The sequence below is a fragment of the Cyprinus carpio genome, chromosome A20 (assembly GCF_018340385.1).
Source record: "Cyprinus carpio isolate SPL01 chromosome A20, ASM1834038v1, whole genome shotgun sequence".
Lineage (NCBI taxonomy): Eukaryota > Metazoa > Chordata > Actinopteri > Cypriniformes > Cyprinidae > Cyprinus > Cyprinus carpio.
Genome location: NC_056591.1, coordinates 9,728,430 through 9,740,838, shown reverse-complemented (window position 1 = coordinate 9,740,838; position 12,409 = coordinate 9,728,430). Strand labels below are relative to the sequence as shown.

Sequence of the window (12,409 nt, the reverse complement as noted above, 5' to 3'; positions counted from 1 at the left end):
CACAAAAATATTAAACAACACAGCTATTTGATAATAATCAGAAATGTTTCTTGGGCACCAAATCAGCATATTAATATGATTTCTGAAGGATCGTGAGACACTGAAGACTGGAGTAATGATGCTGAAAATTCAGCTTTGCATCACCGTAATAAATTACATTTTAAAACATATGTAAATAGAAATAGTGAATTTTAAATATTAATAATATTTGGCAATATTACTATATTCTTTTACTATATTTTTGATCATAACGAATGCAACCTTGCTGAGCTTTTAATACATGAAAAATGAGTAATTGCAAATATTTATATTGTGACACATCTCCGTCTTTCTGTCTCTTATAGAAGAGTAATGATGAGAACGGAAACTGCTCTGGGAACAGTATGGAGTTTCCCACCACTAATCTGTATGAGCTGGAGAGCAGAGTGTTCACTGATCACTGGTCCATCCCATACAAGAGAGAGGAATCGCTCGGCAAGTGCCTCATCGCCTCCACCTGCCTGGCCAGACTGGGTGAGTTCTTATGGCTTTATAACATGTCTGGATATTTGAGATCTGTAGAAAAAAAAGTCACATCTGAAATCTCTTTTCCTCACTGTAGGCCTGGCCGATGCAGATGAGAACTGTAAGAGATTTGTTGACCGCTGCATGCCTGAAGCCTTCAAAAAGGTGTGTGTGTGTGTGTTTGAATAAGCAGGCATGTAAACACAAAAGCTCTCAGGAGTTTGTAGTAAGTTGTTAGAAATGGTGAGATGTGGTAAGATTAAAAATGAAGGTGTTAAATGGTGTTGTAGTTGCTGACGTCCAGTGCGGTGCACAAGTGGGGAACAGAGATTCATGAGGGCATCTACAACATGTTGATGCTGCTGGTGGATCTGGTCGCAGAGAGAGTCAAACAGGATCCGATACCCATTGGCCTCTTGGGAGTTCTCACTATGGTACAGACACACCCTTTTGCTATTACTTCTACAAAACATCTGACTAAGACTGGATGATACAACAAATAAGTATATCTTTTTGGCAATGTGTTTCCCCTTCTATCTTTATAATATTAACATTTATTTATATATATATATATATATATATATTTATATATTTATATATTTATTTATATTTATATATTTATATTTATTTATATATTTATTTATATATTATTATTATTTTTTTTAAATCAGAAATTAACATTTTTAGCAAATTAACATTTTAACCAAGCAGTTATTGTAGCCAAGTAGATTCATAAACTTTAATGTAAGAAGTAAAATACACCAAGGAAGTATAGGAAAGTAGGAATTAAAAAAAAAAGTATAGAAAATGTTGTAAAAATAAAAAAAAGAAAAAAAACCCATCGGCCTCATGGGAGTTCTCACTATGGTACAGACACACCCTTTTGCTATTACTTCTACAAAACATCTGACTAAGACTGGATGATACAACAAATAAGTATATCTTTTTGGCAATGTGTTTTCCCTTCTATCTTTCTAATTTTAACATTATTTATATATATATATATATATATAATTATTATTATTATTTTTTTTTTTTTAAATCAGAAATTAACATTTTTAGCAAATTAACATTTTAACCAAGCAGTTATTGTAGCCAAGTAGATTCATAAACTTTAATGTAAGAAGTAAAATACACCAAGGAAGTATAGGAAAGTAGGAATTAAAAAAAAAAAGTATAGAAAATGTTGTAAAAAAAAAAAAATATCTAAAATGTTGTATATGTTGTAATAAGTTCCACATTAGTATTATTTTTGTATTAATTTGTTAAAATTTGTCAAATAATATATTATAATTATATTTAATGGATTTTTTGTTAAATTAAATATATTAATCAATTTATATGGAGCAAGTAATAATTTATTAATTTTATATAATAAATATCACTTGTATGCGTAAATGTTATTTTTTATACAATACACATAATGCATAAATGTTAAATGTATACTATGCAATATTTACATCTTGGGCTTAACTTGTTTCCCTGTACTTTTTTATTGACAGGCTTTTAACCCTGATAATGAGTATCACTTTAAGAATCGGATGAAGGCCTGTCAGAGGAACTGGGCAGAAGTGTTTGGAGAGGACAGCATGTTCGCTGTTTCTCCCAGCTCCAGCTACCAGAAGGTACTGCAAATGTACATGGTGTGTGGGTGTGTACGTGTGCTTTTGGCTTGACGGTTGACTTGACAGTCCTTGCTAAAGGACAGAAAAAACTGGTTTTGAAGATTCCAACACACATTTACGGCAAATTAGTGCCGCAGTTTCTTTCTTTTTCCTTTAGAAGTCCCTTTTATAAAAGTGTCCATGTTTGATGGGAGTCTAGTGAATGAAAGAGTCAGGAAGTTTATGATTAAGAAATTGAACTTTTTGATGGCAACAACTACGTCTGTTAGTGTATCTTTTGCAACTAAGAAGCTTGTTAACTGCACGGCAATAAGGAGTCATTTATGTTTAAGTAATTGAGTTTTACACCATGAAGGATAGTTTTTTCTCTTTAGATAAAATAATATAACTTACAAAGAAACAACTTGCATAAATGGGAAAAATATTACATTGTTTTGCATGAAATTTATGTTTTGTGTTCTGATTGGACCAGGAACCTCACGGCTGGCTGGTGGACTTAGTGAATCGGGTAAGAACTTAAGTAACACACACTGACAGAAGGAATTATATTATATTATATTATATTACCTGACATTAGATAGATCTATGTGGTGTCAGATGACTCTGAATATGTGTCTGGCTTATATTTGCAGTTTGGAGAGATGGGAGGCTTCACAGCAATTCAGTGCAAGCTCAACCAGGAAGAGATGGAGATTGGGGTAAGAATGTGAACTCTGGATGTCTTTAAATGTTACTGATGTAAAGTGAAATCGTTATTTATTGCATATGTCCAATGTGACAATTATTGTTGATATTATTATAATAATTATAATTATTGGCTTATGTGTGTCAGCCCAAATTTTGGTGCATCCCTTGTGAAGTGAATGCAACACAATTATTTTTAGTTGAGAATCAAGCAACAGAAATTACTGAGCTAAAACGTTGTTTCCTGTAATTGTGATTTCTGTGTAAACACAGATGCGGCTTCTTTCCTCAAAAATGTAAACTCTGCCAGTGTTCTGTTATTTCCTCAAATGATTTCTTAGCAAACTCTACTGAAATGAACTAAAACTAAATTGTGAAGTAAAGAAAAAGGAACAAATAAAAAAAAAACGCAAAATAATAACCTTGTACCACACCTTAAATGTGAAAGAGTTGTTGGTTACAAGTTTAGATGTCCCAGATAAGAGCACGACTGGCTCACTTTGCTTTGAGAGACCGGTTAACATAATAATGGAGTTGCAAAGAAATGAATGGATAATTCATGGATAATCCATCAGAGTATGGGTGTCTGGATGAAAAGAGGCAGAATGACTGAGATGAAGAGAAAGAGCGAGCTGAACGAGGACAGATTCTATTATAGCATGTGTGCTAAAGAGCTCAGGATGTTTATCACCGTCACGGAGCGCATCCTACTCACAGCAAACAGTGAGAAAGAGACGAGAGCAGGGCGATGAGAGAGAACATGAGATGCCACATTCATATGGCTGGGAAAAAAACGCATCCAGGCCAGTTATTAAGATATTTTTTTAAACGCTATTTCTCATCAAGCCCTCTGAGGTGGTGCGCTTGTCTGAAAAATATTAAAAATTGAGTTAGTGGGATAATGGCAAAACATTCTACCACACAGCTCTCAAACACCAACTAATGTTTTATAGGGACAGACAGATAGAAGGTAGAGATAGACGGGATGCTCGATTAGCTGTCAAACATCCGACACAAGTTGATTGTGAGTCAATAGCTTGTTTGCAAGCACGTGATTCTGATGATGCGTGAAATTCAGATGGAAGGCTGGAAGTGAAAAGCAGAATGGATGAGATGGAGGAAAGTCTGTACTGTACTGGTTTAGACACTATTACAAGAGAAAGGTATAAACAGAAAATCACAACATATGTTGGATGTGAGCCTAACCCTTTTCAACTAAATTGAATTCTTGCCTGCCAACGAGGTGGTGAATATAGGCTAAGCAACTAACCCTGATCGCTATTAAGTGAATCCTGCATTTATATGAATGATGCAGGATACATGTCACTCCTGAAACTTTGCTGCATGTACAGGGTATGTGGTAGTTAGTTCTGTTCAAAGCATGTAAAACAAAACTTTTAATCAAATTCTGAATTGGTTATAGCCTAGAAACGAGCAAATAGTGCTTCCATATAATCACAACAAACTCACTCACTTCAATTTATCGCAATCTCACAGTGTTTCGTTATAATCAATGAAGCTTATATCTTATTTACATCTAGTCTACGTGTGGCGTTTAGCATTGTGTGAATTCTGTCCATCTCATGCTGAATGTTGTTTGTGTGAGTTGGCAGTCCTGTATCTATTTATATATTTCTTTACTAATATCTTAATATATTATTAAATCTTATATTAACCATTTGCACACACAAGCATTATCTTACTCGGCTCCTCCCGACTGCGACACAGGTTTACAAGCCACTTTTTCCTGTTTTTCAGTCAGTTTCTTGCCTTTTCCCCCCTTATGAATAACAAAATTTCGTACACAATAAAAGCTCCCTGTGGTTTTCCTGAACCGATTTGAGCATGTCATGAACGACGCAATGCAAAAGATAGGCATTTTGAGTTTCTGCTAGCGATTTCTATATAGAAAAATCACTTCCTGCCCTCCAGTTGCATTTCGTGCCGAAGCAATGACATCATGTGCAAACAACCTATTAGATAAACAAATTTATCTAGATAAACTAGTAAAAACATTTTTTACATTTTAATTAAAAACAAATTCAGAACTTTTTTTTGTTGTTTGTTTTTTTTGTCAAAATTATTTGTCTGTTACGTCATGTTTCATTACATCTCTCTTTGAATGAATCATTGTTTTTGAATGTATAGTTGAATGAGCGGTTTAAAGACTCAAAATTACCGCAAGGGGAAATTCCTTCACCACGACAGCCCTAGTTTAAAGTTTACTACAATCAGTGTAGATGTTTTTGCTTGCTTGTTTAAAAAAAAAGAAACCCTCAGAAATGTTATTAATCTCAACTGATAGATGTGGTATTAAAAAACAAACAAACAAAAAAAGCCAGACAGAAAGATAGATCCTCAAAATATTTGACGGCTTCATTATTTTAACAGACGATGTGTCCGCTCCCTCTTTAGTGCGAGCCTGTAAATGCTTCCTCTTGTCTTGGAGCTCTGAAGTCGCCTTGTTTTTGGTTCCGCCCGCTTGTCTTTTGAAGGTGGGCATTAGCATGATCTGGGTGCCAGGGCTGAGAGATGGAGCTGGCGACAGGGAAAAGATGCTTTGATTTAGGATTTGCATATTAATGGCCTTAACACAGCAACAGGAAGTTGGAGGCAAGCGTAAGGATAGGAATTCTTTTCAGGGACATACAACCTGCTGCGGCCACGTAAAGGAAGGATGTTTTAATCTCAAACATAAAGGGATGCTGTGCTACAGTAACCATTTAATTTGTAGTGAGGGGAAGAGTCAATTAAAGTGAGTAAACAAGAGATGGATGCCGTCTCCTCTCCTCCGCTGACTGGACTGATTCATTCACTCTCTCCAATGGATGAAAACAGAGGAGTGATTCATCTGTGCTGGCATTTCTCTCTAAAGAGATGTATGCCAGCTGAGAAATGTTGTATAAAACCCTTGATTTTGTAGTTATGGTTTACTGTTTAATCAGGTTACTCTGTCTGGCCATTAAAGGTAAAGTTCACCTAAAAATGAAAATTCTGTCACCATTTGCTCATGCGTTGACCCTCATGTCATTCTAAACCTGTGTGCTGAAAATTTAAAGAATCTTCTCATTGCACTTTGTCATATAGTGGCCAAATGATCCACAGAAATTGTTTTTTTGCCACTGATGAAAGTTAGTCGTACAGGTTTGAAAAACACGCTGGTTCGTAATGATGACAGTGTTTTGTTTTGTTGATATTTGTTTTTGTTTTATTACTCTTTGTTGTTGTGTCATTTTGCTTTTAGCAAGGAAAAATTATGTATTATTATTATTTTTTCATCACTGTTTTGTTTCTGATGTTACATTCATACTAGAGTGTACATGTGTATGTGTGTGTTTCCTCAGTGTGTATCAGCTCTGGTTCAGCCGCTCGGTGTGTGTGCAGAATACCTGAACTCCAGCCTGGTGCAGGTGAGGGTTTCCACAGCTCATCTGTTCTCACTTTGTTACACGGATCCCTGAAATACTTGATTCTGATTGGTCAGAAGTCCTGGAGTCAAGTCAGTTAATTAGGCTGACAAGTTTATTTAAATCAGTTTTTATTTATTCTTATCTAGGTAGATAAGTAAAACTTTTTTTTTTTTTTTTTTTTTTAAGATTTTTTTTTTTTTTAAGATAAGTTTTTTATTTATGAAAAAGATTTGTAGTTTGAAAAAGTGACCGATGGAGTACATTATTTTCATATCATAAAATTATTTAAGTTTAAATCAACATTCCATGTCTGTTTATCTACTTATGTGGACAGTAGCGTGTTAACATCCTTTCAACTCTTGGCTCTTGATCACCCTCTTGCTCCAATAATTACATTATTCTATACTTTCCTATCACGTATTGTAGAACATTAGATATCTCCTATGTATAATCAGATTTACCTGGTGTAAATGACATAGCGTTATGATATTGAATTATAAAGAATGCGTTTGAATCAACATGTTTTTGAACTGTGGTTACAAGAAAAATGTAGAAATTTCAAGGACGCTCTGCAAAGTGACCTTCAGCTTGAAGTGGTTGGTTTTGTTGTATTTTGTAGCCCATGCTGGACCCAGTCATCCATAAGATGATAACATACGTGCAGAACCTGGAGGAGAAAGACCTGAAAGACAAGGTAAGGCACCAGCCTGCATTTCTTCATTCATTTTGTTTTTGTAGTATGAGAGTTTAGTGTAAGAAACCTGTTTCAAAAAAATTTTTGTCACACCATTTTTTTTTTTACCCTCATAAATGAAAGTGCATTTTGTTTTCATTCAAAAATTTACATAATCCTTAAAGTGAAAATGATTTTCAAAATTTAGTGTTGTTTATTTGAATTAGTTATGCGGTTTTCATATGTTGAAGTACAGTACCATGCTTAAAATTTTTGAAAAGTCATCCTGTTTTAAATTTCTGTAATGTTTGAGAGACTGTGAGTCACCCTTGTATGTCTCTTTCTCTCTAAAGCGTTTGGTGAGTATTCCAGAGCTCTTGTCGGCCATTAAGCTCCTCTGCATGCGTTTCCAGCGGGAGCTGGTGAATGTCGTGGATGACCTTCGGCTGGACATCCTTCTCCGAATGCTCAAGACGCCCCACTTCAGTGCCAAAATGAACTCCCTCAAAGAGGTTCAAATTCTTTTCCTCATAGCAGTGCTCTGCAGCTTAAAGTTCACGCCTGAGTTCTTTCTTCCAAGTTGACGGCTTTGTGTTGTGATAGGTCACGAAACTCATTGAGGAAAGCACAGTTTCCAAGACTGTGAAGAACGCCATCGACACAGACCGACTCCTGGACTGGCTGGTAGAAAACTCAGTTCTGTCAATAGCTTTGGAAGGTAAGACGGTCCCTAAATGAACGTTCAGTTTCATATCAAACTCCTATTGAACTGCTAATCCTCTACTTTAATATCGGTTTACCGTACAGGGTATACATGGGAAATAATACAGAAAACTGATTTTTTTTCTTGCTGTTTTGAGATTAAATTCAGAGTTATTGTCGTTAACTAAAACCATAGAAATCATTTTTGTTACTTGAAATGAAAGAAATGATAACTATATAGATATAACTATATATATTTATGTTGACTAGATAGATAGAATAGAAACGAAAACTATAGACCAATTTGGAGTAGACGTCACAGTTACGTCACGTATTGTGGTGGCAGAAAAACAATTTGGAACAAGTGGAGGGAAACGGGTAAAGTCCATGGAATAAGAGAAAAAGTTTATTGCTGTGCCTTTGGATGTCAGAATCGGAATGCAAATAATTTTTATATAATACTGTCATCAAAGATCCCATTTGAAGCTAAACACAGATGTTTAAACGGACAGACTATGGATGAAACCTGCTTTGATTACCCTACTTTTAAAGCATAAATTTGATTTGAACAATAGGTCTATATAATATTCATATAAGGAGACATATTGTATAAGCCCTACAGTTAAAGCATAAAATACTATTTAAACCTATAACATTTTACATTGTGTTCCTGTGGCTCAGTGGTAGAGCATTGCATTAGAAGCACAAAAGGTTGTGGGTTCGATTCCCAGGGACACATGTTAGGTAAAAAAAAAAAAAATGTTAGCCTGAATCCACTGTAAGTTGCTTTGGATAAAAGTGTCTGCTGAATGCATAAATGTAAATGTTTACATATCATTTACCTATTTTATCTCACAATTCTGACTTTTTTCTTGCAAATGCAAGTTTATATCTCCTAGTTCGGACTTTATAACTTGAGTCAACTCAACAGTTGCGAGTTTGTCAATTCTGAGCAAAAAAAAGCAGAAGTGTGGGATTATAAACTAAAAAGAAAGAATGACGAGTTGATTTTTCTTACCAGAATTGTGAGATATAATCTCAGAATTTCAAGAAAAAAGTCAGAATTTTGAAATATAACCTCAAAATTAATTTTTTTTATTCTTTTATTCCATGTCTTGAATAGACTGCTATGTTAAAACTGTCATTTTCTGCCACCAGATAGGCTCCGCCCACAAAAACATCATCACTGTATGCAAACACTGAAATTGGTCAATAATAGCATATCAATGATACTAAAAGAACACTGAAGAACAGATTAAAATGTGGACATAATTTAGCATTAAAACAGTGCATTTGAGCATTTAATGCGGCCGGCGATAAAACAACAGCGTGCGCTTAGAATCAATGTTAAATTTATAGACACATACTTTTTAGCATATTTTTCATCAAACTTTTTTCACTGACGAAAACAAGATGATCACTAAATAAAAACCAGTTTTGAATGAAAAAAGCAATGATAAATCTATTGGTAGTTTCAGACTGGAAACTGAAGGCAGTAAATAATTAGTCTTGAGTATGTGGACGCTCACACTTTCACACTGAGCGAATCATCTATGTGTTAAAGTGTTCAGAAGCCAGAATCTCAAACTGTTGCTTTGTGCCAGAAGCCTTTTCACCTCACCCACTCATTTGTGTCATCTCTTTATTCACTTGTCTCTATTGGACACCGCCTCCTTTCTCTCTTTGTTTTTTTTTCTTTTTTTTTGTTTGTTTTTTTTTTATTTCTCTTGACTTTTTCTTTTTTTCCTCTTTTTTTTTTTTTTTGCTTTTTTTTTTTGATCTTTCTCTTTGCACTCTTCCTTTCACTTTCTTTTTGTTTTACTTTCATTTTTTGTGCCTTTCTCTTTCACTTGTGCTCTGTTTCTTTCTCAGATTTTTCTAAATGACCTTTGTTCTTTTTTTTGTTGAGAGAAACCATCTGTTTTTAAACTGTATAATAAATGTATGATGTTATTAGGTGTATTTAATGTTCATAAGGATTTATTATTAGTATTATTAATTTTTAATGCTTTTGTGGGGGGGGGGGGGGTTCTTTAGTTTAGTGTTGGTTTGCTGAGATATTAAAGAGTAAAAAAAAATCAAGCTATACTTTTTTTTTATAGTATTATTTTCTATTATTTGTATTTTTTTTTTTTTTTTTTTTAATTTTTTTTTAACGTGATGGTAAGAGATGAAAAACTTAGATCAGGGTTATAATGGAGCTAGTCTGTCATTTTAAGAGTATTTTTAATTGCATCCAGTGCTGTATGAAAATTATAAATAATAAAAAAAAATAATTTTTAAATAAAAAAATAAAATAAGTAAAATATTTCTGTGTGTGTGTGCTGTAGGAAACATTGACCAGGCCCAGTACTGTGACAGAATAAAGGGAATCATTGAGCTGTTGGGCAGTAAGCTCTCATTGGATGAACTCTCCAAAATATGGAAAATACAGGTGAGCTGTGTTTTCAAATCAGTGCTCCCTTAAAGCTGCATGAATTTCTGACATCGTTTCTGAGAAATATACTGCACAGAAGACTCTTAAATGTCTTGAGACATTTGAATAAGAACTAAATGAATAGACAGGATTTCAACTGGTGTCCATCCGCATGGCCATTGATGTTCAGAATGGAAATGAAGCTGTGAACAGTCTTGAGATTAATTCACAAGACAAGTGTATCATATGAAAAGTACTGGCTTACTTTGAAAGTATAATGTGATTTTGCAAAGATTTTGAAAGTTACTGAGGTTTTGGGTTAATTATGTTGTTGTGCGTTAATTATTTTTTTTTTTTTGTTTTTAATTTTTTGTTTTAGTGTTATTAGCTGAGCATATCATGTTATAAATTTTTTTTTTTTTTATATGTTTTTTTTTAGTAATGCAATAACTTGTATGGTTAGTGTGATTTATTGCTAATTTAATTTATTTGTTAGCATGTTTTTTTTTATTTAATTGCTATATTTAATAAATTTGTTTTTTATTGTTTGTTTGCTATTTGTGATACATGTAGACGAATGATGGTTTGTGTGCAGGCTGGTCAGTCCTCCACTGTGATTGAGAACATCCACACCATCATCGCCGCTGCTGCCGTCAAGTTCAGCTTTGACCAGCTCAGCCACCTCTTCGTCCTCATACAGAAGGTCTTGTCCACCATCCATCGGACTCTTTCATCTTTATGAGCTGTGTTTCTGACTGTGCCTTGTGTGGTTTCAGAGCTGGGAGGTTGAGAGTGATCGTGTGAGACAGAAGCTTCTGAGTCTGATTGGACGGATTGGCAGGGAAGCTCGCTCTGAGGCAACCACAGGAAAGGTATGTGCAATTCTGTCTCTCAACTAAAACTAAACTGAAATTTGGTCTTTGAACCTGTTTAGCTGCTAATAGCTACAGTGCTGAAATGTGACAGCCAGTGATTAATGTAGAATTGTTGAAGCTGGTGAACGTTTGAACTGTAATGGTTTTTTGTTTACTGAAATAATTGGATGGCTGTCAAATATTCATCGTCGAATAATTGGAGGACAAATGATTGCAATTAATTATTTAACATTAAGAGGTCATTACGTTACATTAAATCATAAAATGCATGAGGAATATAAATATAAAATGTATCATTAAACAAATACTGCACAGGGTATAAATACATGAATATAATATTTAGAATATTATAATACTTCACAATATTTAAATATTTTATTCACACTATTTTTTTAAACCCAAACCACCTAATTATTATATTCGAAAATATTAGAACACGGAGTAATTATGTAATAATATTGTTGTTGTTATTAAAGGTGGTCTGCATGAACTTCATTTAGGTTATTTTCTATATTTGACACCAGATTTTAATGTGCTATTTTCCATTTAATATGCTAACAACTACCCTTCCTTCATATTTTTTTTATATGATTTTTTGAATAAGATTTTTTTTTCTACAGAAATTCTTTTAATCAGTAATAATGCAAAAAATATATTTCAAATGCTATTTTTAGAAACTTTCTTTTAATCAAAGGATCCTGAGCAAAACGTATTACAGTTATTAGCCAACACAACTGTTTCTCAACATGAGAAATGAGAAATGTTTCTTGAGCAGCAAATCAGCATATTAGAACGATTTCTGAAGGATCATGTGACACTGAAGACTGGAGTAATGATGCTGAAAATTCAGCTTTGCATCACAAGAATAAATGACAAATTGTGTTCAGATTATTTAAATTGTAATAATACTGCACAATATTACTGTATTTTTAATCAAATAAATGCAGCCTTGTGATTGTGGTGTGTGATTCAGGTGTTGGAGGTATTGTGGGAGTTGGCGCATCTCCCCACCCTTCCTGCCACTAGTACAGCAGGCCCTGGAAGAACACCTCACCATCCTCAGCGACGCATACGCTGTCAAAGAAACCATAGAGGAACTACATCATCAAATGCATCGAAGATATCAAGAAGGTGAGCTCATATCATAATTCCCATAATACCACAAACTCCAAAGACTATAGCACTCTTCACCTCTAGTGTATGAACGGATTTAGATAACTAACTAACATGAATATGTTTCTTTTTTTATGATGTCACTATTATTCGTCGTTCTGTCATTATGGAAAGTCACTGTCTGGCTTGCTTCTGGTGGTCTGAATTGGAGTGAGGGTCCCTCACTCTCACACACATCTCCTGTGCTACTCCATCTGCTTTGTGCTCCTTCCTGAAGCTCCATATTCAGAAGATTATGGACCATAAACACAAAATATGCATACATACTCACACAGCAGCGCAGTGACACACATTTTCGAGCTTCCTGGCTTTTCTTTCAGGCTAGAATCTGTGCAGTGGGCTATTTT

General features: G+C 34.3%; 1 protein-coding gene across 1 annotated transcript in view; it reads left to right on the top strand.

The window, feature by feature from the left end:
* LOC109112960 (ubiquitin carboxyl-terminal hydrolase 24-like) overlaps positions 1-12,409 on the top strand; it is a 67,756-nt gene that overhangs the window by 27,138 nt on the left and 28,209 nt on the right. Inside the window, 16 exon segments of the mRNA XM_042777233.1 lie at positions 345-513; positions 602-669; positions 795-938; positions 2,007-2,129; positions 2,602-2,637; positions 2,762-2,827; positions 6,158-6,223; positions 6,843-6,917; positions 7,250-7,408; positions 7,500-7,614; positions 9,929-10,032; positions 10,610-10,717; positions 10,791-10,886; positions 11,863-11,909; positions 11,911-11,979; positions 11,981-12,020. Coding sequence (XP_042633167.1) covers positions 345-513; positions 602-669; positions 795-938; positions 2,007-2,129; positions 2,602-2,637; positions 2,762-2,827; positions 6,158-6,223; positions 6,843-6,917; positions 7,250-7,408; positions 7,500-7,614; positions 9,929-10,032; positions 10,610-10,717; positions 10,791-10,886; positions 11,863-11,909; positions 11,911-11,979; positions 11,981-12,020 — 1,485 coding nt within the window.